The sequence below is a fragment of the Hyperoodon ampullatus genome (assembly GCF_949752795.1).
Source record: "Hyperoodon ampullatus genome assembly, chromosome: 12".
NCBI lineage: Eukaryota > Metazoa > Chordata > Mammalia > Artiodactyla > Ziphiidae > Hyperoodon > Hyperoodon ampullatus.
Window position 1 is genome coordinate 60,586,012 of NC_136925.1, and position 16,610 is coordinate 60,602,621.

Genomic DNA, 16,610 nt, shown 5'->3' on the forward strand with positions numbered 1-16,610 from the left:
AACCCGTGTCCCCTGCATTGGAAGGTGGATTCTTAACCACTGCGCCACCAGGGAAGCCCTCTATTATCCTACTTTGGAGAGAGTTGAGGCAGTGGGTTAAGGAAGAAAGGGGATGGGGGGAGAGGTGCAAGTCCCAAAGCCAGCTTCTTGTGGTCTTGGGGAAATATCCCCTGACAGAAGAGAGACCTAGCTTTTTCTTCTGCTTTCTGGACTTAGCTTCATATGCCTAGTTCTTTTATTCAGGGTTCATAGGACTCTAACAGACTGGGATGTGTGCAAAAGGTCTGGAAACCATCCTGGTTTGTCAGTGTCCCTCTTGAGACCCAGCAGCTAGTACTGAGTATAATTCTTTAGAGATATAATAAAATTGTCTCCATATGAATAAAAAATTCTCTTTACAACATTACAAGTTTTTAAAAATTATATATCACAGTTTTATCTACCTATCTAGGCAATTTGCCTTCAAAAGCTTATACAGTTGCACTAGGACATTCTATGACCCTATACTCACATAGGTTGGGGGGAGGATACCAACGCAGGTTATATGCTACAGAATTAAGCTATGGTCTTTACTGACTGAATTTTATTTGAAAGGTATATCTTCCCCATTATATGCTTTAAGGGCTACTGACCCAAAATAGCTTCCCCACTCATCTCACGACTGCTGTTTATTACTGCTGAGGTTCCATTACAGTCCTCAGGCTGCCCATTTAGGATTTGGAATTCTAATTCAGTGTGGAAGGATAGACCCTAGCACTTCCAAGATCTCAACCCTGTGACATCTTAGGACTTCCACCATGGGAAATTTTCCTGGTGCTATTTTACCATATAAATAAAATGAAGAAAGACATAGAGTGGGTTTTTCTTTTTCTGTGTCTACTTTTTGGTTGATGATGATAGAAGCAGGATGCTATCCTATGGATGCCAGAAAGTAGAGATGACTTTTCCAAGAAATCTGACAGAGAACAGGAGGAAAGAGAGAGAATGTCTGCCTAAACACGAATGGCAGAGTCTGGGGCAGCTGGGTGGACTGAGGAGAAGCAGCTAGCGCTACAGGAGAGAGGAGGGTGAGGAATCATAGTTAGAGCCTTTTCAATAAACATCTAGCCCTGAAGCCAGTCCGCACTTAAAGTTCATGGTGAAGTTTACCATTCCTGGCCATTTGGATCATGGTCTTGATCCACGAGGGCCCTTCTTTGCATCGCAGCGTCCCCCCAAAGATACCATAGGGAATCCTCAGGCTTTTGTGGACATCACAGAAGCAGAAACTATCTAGAAACTTGCAACTGGTACCCACAGGCTCCTGGGTCATGCCTACCCTCTGGGTCTGGCTGCTTTGTTAGACCAGCTGTGTTCCTTTTGATGCGCTGATAATTCCTTAGTAAGATAATAAAGTAAAACTGTTCCTATTGAAGATGTGATCACAACTCAGAGGCTTTATGCAAAAGAGCACTGAGACCCACATCCAGGGCACAAAGGACAGGCAAGCCCCACAGTCTAAGAGGCTGCAGCCGCTTTCACAATAGCTGCATTGTCTCCTGCTCATGGTGACTCAGAACCTCAGCTTTAAACGGCAAGCACATGAAACACTCCATTTTCCACAATATTTGAGTTTCTGCCCGCTTTCTGTTTTCCTTTCTCCCCCATGTGCCTATTGTAGCATAGGTACATAATGGACACACAGCAAACACTTGCCAGAGGCCTGAATCCTGCAACACACTGGAAAGCAGCGTGCACACACAGGTCTTTTTCCAGCAGGCAGCCAGGTCATTATACAGCTTGACCAACTGTGAAGGCTTCACACAATTTTTATTTTTTTTTTATTTTTTTTTTTTTTTTGCGGTACGTGGGCCTCTCACTGTTGTGGCCTCTCCCGTTGCGGAGCACAGGCTCCGGACGCGCAGGCTCAGCGGCCATGGCTCACGGGCCCAGCCGCTCCGCGGCATGTGGGATCTTCCCGGACCGGGGCACGAACCTGTGTCCCCTGCATCGGCAGGCGGACTCTCAACCACTGCGCCACCAGGGAAGCCCAACTTCACACATTTAAAAGACCTCCTACTTCATGTTTTGCTCGAGAAAAACTTGCAGTGGCCCCCAAATGGCCTTGCATTTGTGTTCTCTTCTTTCTCTGCTCCTTCCCTCTGAATACCTTTAATCCCAACCCATCATTCAAGAGTCATTTCAAGTGCCACCTCCCCCATGATGACTACCCTGCTCTGCCACCTTCTGCTGTCCCACCCCAGCCCCTCTGCACTCCTGCTGTGCACAGAATGCAGGGTTTCAGATATATGAAGGCATACTTCTGTCACTCATTTATCGACCTGTTTGTCTTCCCCTCTTACACAGAAAGACCTTGAAGGCAAGAACCCCACTTTCTTTTTTTTTTTAATTTATTTTAATTTATTTATTTGGTTGCGCTGGGTCCTAGTTGCTGCAGGCAGGCTCCTTAGTTGCACCTCTAGGGCTCCTTAGTTGTGGCATGTGAACTCTTAATTGCAGCATGCACCTGGGATCTAGTTCCCTGACCAGGGATCGAACCCAGGCCACCTGTATTGGGAGCATGGAGTTTTAACCACTGCACCACCAGGGAAGTCCCCAAACTCTGCTCTCTTTACATCTGTATTCTTACCTCTAGTCTTTGGCACAAGGTCAATCCTCAATAAATATCTGTTGAGTGAATAAATAAATGAATGAATGGTAACAGCACTGCAAATGCCAATCCTTGGTCCTCTCTTCCCCATGGTTGGTCAACAGACTAAGGTTAATACCTAGTATGACTTAAGGGTTAGCACCTGGAACTTTATATTTACATAAATGCTGAGCATCTGAACAACATACAATCAGTATTTCTATAGCGCTTTCAGCACTGTTATTAGCCAGTTAATATGGCACCGTTGCAGGGACTCTAAAGAGTTCCACTGTCACTCGTATATTTATGTTTTATTTAATGTCAGCCCCATGCACAGGCTTGTTCACTAGTCACTCAGATTCCATGTTTAGCAGTCTCCTTTCTGAGGACCAGGTTTTCAGGTCCCAACAACAGTCTCCAGGCACAGTTCTCCAGCCCTTCTGCACCACTGATTGTTTCTGGAAAATGCCTGCCCTTTCCCAGACTTGTGTTTCTCTTCATGCTGTTGTCCCTCACTTACGGCATGTGGCACATCTGGCCTCCCTCCTTCACAGCCTAGGGAAACCTGAGTCTTTGAGGATCCAGCTCAAATATCCCCCCTCTACAAAATCTTCCAGACTCCCTCTCTGTGGTTAGCATTCATCTCTCTTCTGCCTTTGTGTCCAAGGCCTTACAGCACTCTGCATTAGTCTGTCTCCTGCTTAGATTGGGAGTCCCTTGAGAGTAGAGTCTGTATGGGGAGTCCACACAGGACCTGATGCCAGAGCTCTGCAGAGGCTATTGGATGCCCAGGAAGGAGAGCACTGGCTCAATCAGATAGCTCCCTTGTACGGAGGGTGAGAGGAGAGTGTGGTGTTGTGGTATGGTGTTTCCAACAGCTGTCAAAAGTTCCAGATGCTGCCTCTTGGCCTTGGACCATGTGTGGTGCTCCCTGTTATGGTAAATATTGGGCACTATCCTTTATCTAACCACTCTCTCCCCACCTCCACCATACCCCCATCCTCTCTTTAACATGCAATGAAACTCAGAACAACAGAAAATGTGGCCTTCCTCTACACCTACTATTGTTTGGACTTTCTAGGACAAAAAGGTACGAACTTTACTCTCTTTCCTTTTATTTTTCCAACCCCAGGTAGTACTTTCACAGACACACTTTTCTGAAACTAATCTTCTCCAAATTCTGTTGGCTGGGGAGGTATAAAGAGGGGGCATAAGAGTACTTCCTTGCATTTTGCTCTGTTGTTAACACTCCTTTTCTGCCTGATTCCTTGTAGGACTTTCATTCTTTTCTTTCTTTCCTTCCTCTCTTTCATCTTTCCTTCAATTTGAAACTTTCACCAGGACAAGTCAGAGTACTTGTTTCTTCTAAATTTTTTTTGCTACTGGTTGAGTTCTCCTACTCAGAAAAGATTTCCTCTAGTATTTTGGGGGTTTTTTCCTTCCCATTTGTTTTGGAATAATTATTTATATGTTAGCTAAATATATTCATTTCCTCATCTCTATCTTATTGTTCTTTTTATGTGCATCCTAGAATAGCTTCTCTTATTTATCCTCTGCATCACAGATTTCAGATAATAATTCTACTCTTGCAGTTTTAGACTCTGACACTTTACACATCTCATATTAGGTCTATTAGCATCTCTGATCTGAGCTAGTTCCATCTTCACCTCAATTTACTCTTATCACCAGATGTTGTCCTGCATCTCTTTTTTCCACAGACTCCATTTTTTTTTTAATTATAGAGAACAGAAATCAGATGCTGTCCAAAATGTATTTGTTTCCCATAAAGAGAAATCTTAAAACGCATGCTTTGCCTTTGTATTTAAAATGTGCTTGACAATAACCAGATTGCCACATTCTCTTTATCCAGCCCCCAAATCATTTATGATATTTTTGACGGCAGGAAGCCAAAAACCTGAAAAACAAGGGCATTTATTGTTTACTTTGTGAGAAGACCAAGTTGAATTTGGTGTCTACAAGGATTCACACTCTATGAATCCTTCTGTTCCTGCCTCCTCAGAGGGTTGGCTTTTGTCCCCAGTCTGTCACCATATGTGCAAGGTGGCTGTCACAGCTCTAGATATTAGACGCTTTCACAACCAGTCTCAAAGGCAGCAGACAATGGAAGAAGTCTTAGGGCAAGGGGTTATCCCCATGTGTCTCTTTCCTTTTATCAGGGAAGGAACTTTTCAGAAGCACCTTGGAAGATGATGGGGTTCAGGACATGCTACCCCAAAATACAACCCCTTGGTATATTGAAGGAATTTGAGGAAATGCCAGATACAGGAAGGTGGCTTTAGCCTGCCCCCCACCCTTCCCCCTGAAGCAGGTCATAAAACCCTCATGTGAGAGGTGCTCTCTGTTATACCCAGAGGAAAAGAACATCCTTATCTCAGAAGACAAAGGGGCACCAAGAAGAATTCAAACAAACAGCCTTGCTAAGTTTCCCCTGGCTCATGACACTTACCTCATACTCCTTGACCTGTCATATTTTCATGACTGTCCACTGTTGATCAAATCTAGCATAAAAATACTCAGGCTTAGTCATGTCTTTGGGTCTTTATTTCCTTATGGAGGTTTCCATGTCACATAAAAATTATATTAAATAAATATGGATGCTTTTCTGTTAGTCTTTGTCAGTTTAATTTTTGGACTCAGCCACAAGCCCTAAAAAGGTTGAGGAAAACTTTTTTCCTCCCCTACAAAGACTTGCCCGAATGTCTCGTTGACCAGAACTAGTGAGTTCCACAGTCAAACTTGGCTGCCAGAAAGACTAAGTGAGTATCTGAATCTTCTAGTTCTCCAGATGGGAAAGACCAAGAAATAAGAAGGAAGTTGGAAAAGCTGTTGGGTTTCCAGTGTCTGACACATCATAGTCTAGCCACCCAGCTGCAGTTGGAAACTCTCGTAGTTAGACTCGAAGGAGCAGTTGATGTGCACAGCTGCTAGCCAAATTTCTGATGTCTGGAAGTTATTTTTCTGGAGTGACCCCACTGGACTGAGAAAGGAATTTTTTTTCTTCCACTTTTTGGTCTCCTGACTATGAACAGACTGTCATTTTTTGCTTGTCTTAAACAATACATGCAAAATTACAACTTCTAGAATGTACCATTCCAGTGGCTCATTTGGACTTTGTCTCTTCTTAACACTGATTTCACATTCTAGAATGCAACGAGCCAGCCAGAGTTGCTGAAATTTTGAAAATTGTAGCCCTTAAGAGATATAGAATGAGAAGTGATGGTGACAGGATAGGGTGGGAGGAATTGGACTATGGAGCAAAACCTTCTGACCCTCCGAAAAAGCAGCTCCGGGGGAGTCTGTGGAGATGTCATCCTTTGATTGATGAAAATTCTCTCATTAGGGGTGCTGAGTGAGAGTTTGTGGAGAGCTAAATATTACAGCCCTAGTTTATACATTAGGCCCATATTTGCATTTTATTTAAGGATAAGTTCTAACTCATTGATGAATATATCTGGCTTTAATACTATTGTAATTTTGCATCTCTTTTCATCTTTTCAAGGGGATTTTCAATAGATAGTTAAGAGGGAGTGAATCTGGAGAACAAACCAGCAGCCATTTTACCCAGAGGCCTCTGATGTCTCCAGAGATTTTCAACGTGTGTGAGTTGTGGTGAGCGAGGGATTTTTGAAAATTGGCAAAGTCTTCAGAAAGGATCCTCATCCCATCAATGATTATTAAACATTGGGAAAAATAGTAACATACACATCTATACTTCAAGATTTCATACATATGTAGATGTGACTGAAAAAAAGGTTTTAATTCAAAGTGCGAGTGAATACAGAGTAGCTTTCTGTCATTCTATATTTTCTAATCAATAAATATAAAACTGTGAAAACTACTATGTGAGAATTTGAAGTTGTTTTTCTATTTAAAAAGTATGTGAGAATTTCAAGTTGTTTTTCTATTTAAAAAGGAGTCCAGGACTTCCCTGGTGGAGCAGTGGTTAAGAATCCACCTACCAATGCAGGGGACACGGGTTCGAGCCCTGGTCTGGGAAGATCCCACATGCCACAGAGCAACTAAGCCCGTGTGCCACAACTACTGAGCCTGTGCTCTAGAGTCCACGAGCCACAACTACTGAGCCCACGTGCCACAACTACTGAAGCCTGCATGCCTAGAGCCCGTGCTCCACAACAAGAAAAGACACTGCAATGAGAAGCCCGCGCACTGCAACAAAGAGTAGCCCCGCTTGCCGCAACTAGAGAAAGCCCGTGTGCAGCAATGAAGACCCAACGCAGCCATAAATAAAAATTGATTAATTAATTAATTTAAATAAATAAATAAATAAATAAAGGAGTCCAGGTTTTTCAATTTAAAAAAGGAGTCCAGGTACTCAGAAATGGTTGAGAATCACCCTTAGTGCTTTAAAAATTCTTTAGTTAAGGAAATGAAATGCAGAAAAAATAATATTGTAAAGCCTGTAGATGTAAAGTTCTTAGGAAGAGCACTTTATTTACTAAAAATAAATACCTAGATGGCCACCTCAGGGTCAAGGGGAAAGCCCGTGGGTCATGTTGGTAATACAGTGGTGGTCTAGGGGAGAGAGAGGGAGAACACGAGAAAAGGTCAAGAAGCAAGAATTTTCGTGTGTGTGTGTGTGTGTGAGAGAGAGAGAGAGAGAGAGAGAGAGTGTGAGAGAGAGGGAGAGAGAGGGGTATCAAGAAAGAATGGCCAGGGCTTCCCTGGTGGCACAGTGGTTGAGAGTCCACCTGCCAATGCAGGGGACACGGGTTCGTGCCCCGGTCCGGGAGGATCCCACATGCCACAGAGTGGCTGGGCCCGTGAGCCATGGTCGCTGAGCCTGCGCGTCCGGAGCCTGTGCTCCACAACGGGAGGGGCCACAACAGTGAGAGGCCCGCGTACCGCAAAAAAAAAAAAAAAAAAAAAAAAAAAAAGAATGGCCAACAGAACCCAGAAATAAGAGAAATGAAAGAAAAGGTCAGGAGAGTTTGTCAAGTTCTGGTGGATGGGGATGGGGAATGAAGACGGGAACAATAGTGCAAGAGGCCTGTAGCTTTTAGAAAAGTTGGTTTACAAGAAATTTCCTGTGGTGGATTTGACAGGAGACTTTTATGAATGGGCCCACCTAATATTTAATTGCACTATAGCTCTCTTCAAATTGTTGGTAAGAATCAACAAAGAACTTGCTTGAATGGGATTTGAGTATATGAAGGAAAAGGGCTGTAATCCACGCATGGACTGGAGCAGGGACAAGAGAAAAGACCAGCTGCAGGAACTGAAGGGCAAAAATCTAGGGCAAACAGGAAGTTGGTGCAAAAAGTGATCAGAAACCACAAGACCCCTAAGGTGTTACCAGTATACCAGGTGTGTTTGAGAATGGGCGAAGGGCAGAGGAGCAGGGTAGAGGGCAGGGTTTGAGCAAGGTGGAGGGCATGTGGATTTAACTTTATGGGGGCTGGAGCTACTTTTGTTTAAATATTAAAAGAATGGTGATCCCATAGACCTGAAGATTTACAGCCGTGCAGGTGGAGCTATCCAAGACTCCCTAGTTCTTTCACCACTATCATCACATTCAGAAACTTTTCTTGATTTCTATAAACCAGTAAGATCTCTTCCTAAGAATTCCTCTTCTCATGATACTTATCACACAAAGGTTTCATAACATGGTCCCTACTTACACCTTCAGATTCTTTCAAAACCCTCTTTCTTCTGCTTTGAACTATGTGCTTTCATCAGACAAAAATATTCGTAGTTCCCTGAATGTGCCATTCTCTCCTTTCCAAACTTGTATACAAGCTAGCTTCTCTGCTTAGAATTCTCTCTGTAAATCTATTGGACTCAGTGATACTTTCTTGACTCAGCTTAGCCATACTGTCTTCCAGGATCCTTCAAAAACTGGCTGAGGGGCTTCCCTGGTGGCGCAGTGGTTGAGAGTCCGCCTGCCGATGCAGGGGACGCGGGTTCGTGCCCCGGTCCGGGAAGATCCCACATGCCGCGGAGCGGCTGGGCCCGTGAGCCATGGCCGCTGAGCCTGCGCGTCCGGAGCCTGTGCTCCGCAACGGGAGAGGCCACGGCAGTGAGAGGCTCGCGTACCGCAAAAAAACAAAAACAAACAAACAAACAAAAAACTGGCTGAGCTGCCCCCTGAGCACTACTGTGGCATTATGTGTCTGGCCACCTCCTCCCATGTAGGTTTCCTCATCTCTTCTCTCTCATCACCAATTGCTAATAAGTATTTACATCGCATGAATGTCACTGGTTCACCATTGGACCCACGGTCTAGCATCATGTCTGATTTCTAGAAGACACTCAATATTTGCTAAATGATTGTCTTGTCATTATTTAGACTCTTATCTCTGATGAGTTGGTAAAACTTATGGACTTGGATAATGTCTTAGATATCTTTTTTTTTTTTTTTTTTACTGTGAAGTATCCGGCACTGTGCCTCTCACACAGTAGGTGGTCAATAAGTATTGCAGAATTAAATGCTCTTTAGTTCAGCTCAACAAACACTTCTTCACTCACTCACTGATTTAACAGTTAAGCATGTACTCCATGGCAGTACCGTCTTGGACACAGATGGCAGACAGTTTCAACTATATGGACAGTGCAATCAGCACGGTGGTCAATCCAAGCACAGTGCTGACACATTTCCTAGGTTACAAGATGGCTGTACTTGTGCCATTTACATGTGATCCCTGATGGAAATACAGAGGAAAAGGCATAATTCCTCCCTCTTATGAGCTACACGGTACTTTCTAAACACTTGCAGTTAGCTCAGAGCTCTGATAAGTACAGGAATATATATTTTATCTGGGAATTTATAATCTTATAGAAAAAGACATGTCACATGGAAAATTAGAGAATAGCTAAAACAGAATGCAATAAAGTTCTGAAAGGCATATACTGGGTACCCAAATTCACAGATCAGATCACGGAACAGACCAGGAAGTAGAAACATTGGTGCTGGATGGTATTATCATTCAAGTGGGCAAAACCCTGGCTTGGAATTAGGCTACTGAGGTTTGGATGTCTGGGCTATTATCCATGCTACATGGAGCAAGTCACTTTGCTTCTCTCCCAGAGGTACCTTGACTTAATGCTGAAGGTACAATCTGGAATCAAAGCGTCTGGTTAGTTACCAGCTAGACCCTGACATGTCCCTTAATCTTTCTGTTCCTCTGCAGCCTCATTCCTTAAATAAAGATAATATTACATAACTCATAACGTTGTTATGAGAATAAATGAGATAGACGAGTGGCTGGTGCACGCTAGTAAGTGCTTGGTAAATGTTGCTCTCTTAGCCTCAGTTTCCTTATCTGTGAACTGGGGGGTAATATTACCTCATTGGGTTGCCCACAAAAATCATTCAACAAAGATCTGTTTAGTCTGAGTCTATGGGGGAAAACCTCCATAACACTGAAGTAAAACTTTGAAACAGTCTCTTACTGATAGCAAAGGAAGTAAAATGATACCTTGTTTCCAGCATAACAATTCTGCCTTTTCATAAATTCTTGAATTCCTTTGTTTTTGGCAATACCTACACAATTGGGCTTCTATCGTTAAAAATTCTTCCTGTGATTTTGCCTTGGGCTTTCCACAATTTTGTTTCCCAATAGAAATGAAATATTCATTAGCTTAGGGATGTTCTTTCACGATACCAATGGATTAAAATTACAACTTTTTCCCCTATTCTTTTTTCTTCACTTCTCTATTTTATTTTATTTATTTTATTTTTATTTTTTAGCCATGTCACGCAGCATGCAGGATTTTTAGTTCCCTGACCAGGGATTGAACCCTTGCCCCTGCAGTGGAAGGGTGGAGTCTTAACCACTGGACTGCCAGGGAATTCCCTCCCCTATTCTTAAAAAACCTTGCACATCCAAGGCTGAGATGTCATATCTAAATTAGCATTGCACATGGCTCCCAAATTCCACAAAGTGTGGGAAACAGGTGTACACAGGAGCAATACGTTATTAAAAAAAAGTAATAATAATATAATTAAAATAATATGGTTGTAGCTAACAGCCCCAGAGCCTAGTAATGCCAGGCAGAACTGTGTCATGAACGTTTTTGAGAAACAATTACTTCCAAGGGAAGCACAATTTACCAGTTTAAAGTTTAATAACACTTGATTTACTTAAGGGAAAAAAATACTCCTGTAAGTCAAACAAAGGACTGCTTTTCTCCCTGGTATTTTGGTACAACAGTATAAAGTGAGTCATGCTCAAAAAGAATGAAAACTCCTAAAATGAGAAGAATGTGATAAATTATTTTAGTCTTATCACTTCTACCTAAATTGTATAGAAAAATTAGTATATCGCTGAAGCATAGCCATTTTGCAAACGCATAAATGAATGTGCTGCGATGCAGGAAGAAAAGTGATACCAAGGAGCCAAAACAGAACAAAATAAAATAGAAAAAAAACTCATGTGTAGGGCTTCCCTGGTGGTGTAGTGGTTGGGAGTCCGCCTGCCGATGCAGGGAACATGGGTTCGTGCCCCGGTCCGGGAAGATCCCACATGCCACGGAGCGGCTGGGCCCATGAGCCATGGCCACTGAGCCTGCACGTCCGGAGCCTGTGCTCCGCAACAGGAGGGGCCACAACAGTGAGAGGCCCGTGAACCGCAAAAAAAAAAAAAAAAACAAAGCCCAAAGCTAATTCCACACTCATGGAGGCCTGTTTGGAGCTTTTAGAACTTTTTGAACCTTGAGGCTAAATAGTATTATACTACAGTTCCTCCTAGTGAGAGGACACTATGAAGCCAGATTCAAGAACTAAGTATTCTTGAATGAAAAATACCATCCCACACATCTACAGCAATTAAAAACTGCATCTTAAGATTCACCTCAGATACACACATGTAAATTGGAGTTTCCGCAGGCAGTTCCAGGGTGGACTCATTGTATTTTGAGTTCTGTTTTTATCAGCTTCTACAAGGTCTAGACCACTGAAAAGTACCTCCTTGAGAATTCACAAAAAACATACCTGAGGGATCACAGTAGGGTCCTACCAGCACCACCAGTCTCTTTCCTAAGAACGCAGCCACTCAGGACCTGCTGGCAATGTTACCGGACAGACGTGTAATGTTTAAAATATTTAACAACTGGACAGAGGCACTGACCTATCGGAATAGACATTGGCCATAAAACCTGTTCAGGCATGCTGGTGTTTGCTGGCTAATTTCAGGCCCTCTGGGTCAATGGCACTGTTGGTGGCTCCTTGGCCTGGCCTTGTCTGCCAGGCCCTGACAACACAGGCACTCACAATACATGCCTGCTGCTGCAGCAGCCTAGAGGTGGTTTGTGGCAAGCGGCAATCTCTCTGCTCTCTCTGTGATGTGATATTAAAGGGGAAAAGAGCCCTGCTGCGTGAGCCAAACACCACCCAGAGTTGGCGGTGAAACAGCTCCCGCCATGTTTATTTAGAGCCTCTCCCTTCTGAGATCCCAGAGAAGCCATTTGCCCATGCCTCACTGTCACAAAAAGCCTCAAATTTAGACTTTTGTTATGATTTCCAAGTGAGGTTAAATGTACAGCCCCAGAGATAAGCTGACTGAAGAGAAAGGGGAGATGGTTATCTTTAAATCTGGTCTCATTTCCAGTCAAAAAAAGTCTATCGTCCCTCATAAATTCAAATGTCTATAAATTCTATCATTTCCTTGGGAATATCAAGCTACACAACATTTTTTTTGCTGTTGTAATTGCCATCAATTTGTTAAATACACATGTTTTTAAGAACACAATTTTTGTCAAGGGTTTTGTCACTTTTTCTTTTGATACTTAATTCTGTATATATTTTATTAAAAATTTTATCTCTGCTTTTTTTTTAAGGTAGAGCTGATTTACAATATTATACTAGTTTCAGATGTCACTTTTTAATATATGGAAAACCTGGAAAAATGGGAATGGCCAAGGCCTGGGTCTTCCCAAAGTGACCAGTCTGTTGGTCTCACAGCCAAAGCTCTGTTTTCAGGTCAAGCTGGTCAGTCTGACCTTCTCTTCCCCGGTGATGTTTGTTCCCCAAAGTCTCCTCAGTCTGTCTTACAAGTAGACTTCCCTTTGGGCTGCCTGAGGAAGCCTGAGAAAGCCAGACCTGACTCAATTCAAGAGGGTCTGTTTTAGGCTAATCCTGAGAGCCCAAGGCTCACAGCAGGAGCACAGTAAATATGCCCCAACCTCAAAAACATGGCCTGCATAATCGGAGTGGTGATGGACCTGAGGTTTGCTAATGTGATGCTGACCCAGGAGCCGGCTCAGGGCCACAAGGGATGAGAGAGGAGCAAGGAAGCAGCCAGGCTGCAGGTCTTTCTTTCTCCACCTCTCCCCTTTCCACTAAAGAGGTGCCATGTTTACTTGTCTTAACATACTGACCACCTACTCAGCTTCCATTTGCAAAAAGGAGTTCACAGATTTAAACAAGTTTGAGAACAACTTCCATAGGGTATTCATCTCGTTAGCAGAAGTGTGCATTTCTTAAATCTCAGACTGTGGCATCCCAGGTTTAGAAGGGCCTTGGAGGGGATGAAGTGCAGCCCTTTCAGCTGGTTCAGAGTCTAGTTCTAGCGATCTGGGTTCCACTGCTTTCGGCAGCTTGATCTGCAGCGCGGAGAACCGACACTCACACAGTGAATATTGCTCTTGGTTTCTGACCTTTTGGGCAGATCTGAGAGGAAAATGCAGCACTGGTGGGGTAATGGGGGACTTAAGGAAACTCTCCTCCTAGCCAGTTGTTTGAATCATGAATTAGAAGAGCCTGGGAGACCCAGCTCCTGAGATGAAGGAGCAGGCCCCCTAGGCCACAGGTCGCCAGGGTCAGCTTTGATCAGCCACCACGTGAACGTGGGCCAACCACACATCTTCTGGACTCATGCTCTCCTTGTGTAAGATGCCCCAGCAGTCCATGTTCCTCACCTCACCTGTATCTGTTGTTGGCTCGAGGTAGCGAGATTTCAAGTTGAGCTCAATCTGCCCTACAAGGTCAATTATAATGTGTCTATGAACACTGAAAGGTTTACTAAGAATGTACCCACTTTGAGCCATAGCTTTCTGAAAATGAATTTAAGTTCATTAGCTTCTAGCCATTGAAACAGAGCATTCTTTCCAGTTTAGAGGGGTTAGCCAAGGAAAACCTGCCAACACTTTTCATTACACACAAGAGCATCAAGGGGGTACAATCAAAGAGATTAAGGTTTTTGTTTTGTTTCATTTTTCTATATCTCAAATGTTTTAATGACCTTGTCCTGGGTTGTATAACTCATTCCTCTTTGCGCGTTAATTTTTTCATCTAGGAATATAGAACAACTTGCTACCTTCAAAGGCAGGAAAAGTAGGATAATTTAAGCATGTTTTAAATACTTAGAATTTCCTGGATGAAACTATGGAAGTTTAAAATATAAAGAAGTTGGAAGGAGTATTTGTCAAATATTTCATTAAACCTCAACATCTTCGTAAATCATACAAAAATACAATCCCAGTTGGAGAGGTGAAGTAACTTGTCAAAACCATAGAGCAAGTCCATACTATGGTTTCATTATACACATAGATCTGTATAATTGCCTTTGGGTACCAAGAATGTTTAAGACAATTTATGAAAATTTACAAAAGTAATAATAAAAGGTTTGTATTTGTCTAAATATAAACGACATACAGCATCCATCAAAGCTGTATTAATTAAGGATTTAAGAAAAACATTTAGGTTTCCTCTTCTACACGATAAAGGTTCATTTAAAATTAAATGTAAAAGATAATTTATGGTATTTGTTCATTTATCATTTCTTTTCAATGGCATAAACAGTTGCACTATAAATTGAATTTTGTGTGTGTATTCAACCTTTACAAGCACACATACATGTTACCTTCCTTTGGGATCACTGTGAACTTGGGCAATTTAACCTATTAAGAGAAGTACACTGTGCTTTCAAAGACATAACAAAACTAAATAGTCCATTTTTGATCGTTACCATGGAGGCCCCTCCAGGACAAAGTTTCTTTTTATCTTCTTTGTGACATTTATCGGTGACTCTATCTAGTTAACCCTTTTTGTCAATATCACCACCTCAGCTCACCCTAGAGCTCAATCTTGCCGGAATTCAGAGAGAAGAACTTTGCCACTCTTTCTCTTTACCCCTGAATACAAGTTTCCTTTGTCTGCTCTTAGACTTAGGAACCAAAGATCACACTTAGACAAAGGGACAGCTCTGCTGAAGAGAGGGCTGAGGCGTAGTGTAAGGTGACCCCAGATATTCATTCTTGACTAGAAGGAGGGAAGCAAGGGAAGGCTGAGCAGGGAGAGGGCAGGGGATAAGGAGAGCGTCTCAGTTCCTCCTTGAGAGGGGTTGTGGATTCAATTCCAAGATCATCAAACCCGCCATGCAAACATAAGTATACAGATCCATCCCAAGGTGAACGGTAAAATGCCTTTCATATCATTTAGTGTTTTTGGTCATGCATGACATTCCAATATATGGCGTGGGAGTGCATTATATGATTAGAGAGAGCAGAGCTGAGGGAAGCGGTGGGAAGAAGGACATTATTTGTGTTTGATTTCATTTCATATAATGATTAGTTCCTATTCCTTTGAGAACAAACTAGCTGAATAGGAAAAGGCAACTAAAAGTGTGCAGTGTGTTTGTGAAAATTGTACATGTGGGAGTGAAGAAAGCCATTTGGTTTAGCAAAGATAACTGAAATGGGGCTTCCCTGGTGGCGCAGTGGTTGAGAGTCCGCCTGCCGATGCAGAGGACACGGGTTCGTGCCCCGGTCCGGGAAGATCCCACATGCCGCGGAGCGCCTGGGCCCATGAGCCATGGCCGCTGAGCCTGCGCGTCCGGAGCCTGTGCTCCGCAACGGGAGAGGCCACAACAATGAGAGGCCTGCGTATCGCAAAAAAAAAGATAACTGAAATGAATGAAAACTTTTCCAAATTTCACCTCCGGAAGGAAAAGTATTAAACAAACCTCAGTCTGAAAGGCCAGTTTTAAAGAAAGCAGGAGCAACCAAGCAGAGGCTTTAGGCTGTAAATAATGCTCAAAGTCATTACAAACATATGCTGGGAACTGAAAAAGAAAGTTTTATTGATTCATTATATAACTAATAATTTTATGAAGCTTCCTTAAAATGCTGATTTTTGAAATGGTGGTTATAATGTCCAATTGTTAGAGATTATCCATTTGTGACAATAAATGAAAAAGTGTGTGTATGCGGGGGGGTGTGTGGGTGTGTTTACACGTGTGATTATCTTGCCAGTCAATTTCTCCAAATGAAAAAGATGTATACATCATACCGTCAACACGGCGGAGGGCACCCGGCTTATGAGTAGTGGGACTTCAACCTTCACATTAGAGCTCCTTGTCACTCCTCCCAGCAGAGCCTGTCCCCTCGTCTCCAGGCACCTAGCACGCTCACGTGTACACACACGCACACACACACACGCACACGAGTGAGACGCGCCCAGCTCGCTCCTCTCGCGGTCCCCGAGCCCTGCAGCCTCGCTTTACCTCTTGCCCAGGGAGGATGCCGGCCGCCGCTGGCTCTGTCGCTGCCATCCGTCTCGGCTGCTGGCCCCTTCGGTTTCAGCAGACTGGGGCCCTCTGCGTTTTCAACAGGTACCATGGTCACGTAGAAGTTACAGCCGTTCCCTGGGTACTAAACCACCCTGACTTCCCCTACTGACACGAGCGGTCACTTTCCCCATGGTCGCATGCTAAAGAAAGGTGAAAAAAAAAACTTCGGGCAAAGCCAATGTGATTTGTGACCAACTTTGTTTCTATTTCCGAAAGCTTTGCCCTTTTCGGTGACACAGGCTCTTGCTATTCCAAGCAGCCTATCACAGGCAGTGGGAGGGCCGAATCTCCGGAGGATTGTTTTTTGCCTGCAGATGCAGAGCTGGAAGCAAAGGATTTCCAGGCTTGGGAACCGGAGCTCTGACAGTGTTTGGCCCTTAGCTGGGGGCGTGGGGGCGTAGCTCTTGTATTCCTGCACCTTTGAAAAGAGGCAC

General features: G+C 43.4%; 1 protein-coding gene across 1 annotated transcript in view; it reads right to left on the reverse strand.

Moving 5' to 3' along the window:
• The window catches only part of SLC2A12 (solute carrier family 2 member 12), a gene marked incomplete at its 3' end in the record, with an annotated part of 56,785 nt that extends 40,478 nt beyond the window's left edge, over window positions 1-16,307 (reverse strand). The window contains exon 1 of the mRNA XM_079716631.1: window positions 16,111-16,307. Coding sequence (XP_079572757.1) covers window positions 16,111-16,225 — 115 coding nt within the window. The 5' untranslated portion in view covers window positions 16,226-16,307. The remainder of the gene's footprint in view (window positions 1-16,110) is intronic.
• Between the last annotated feature and the right edge of the window lie 303 nt (window positions 16,308-16,610).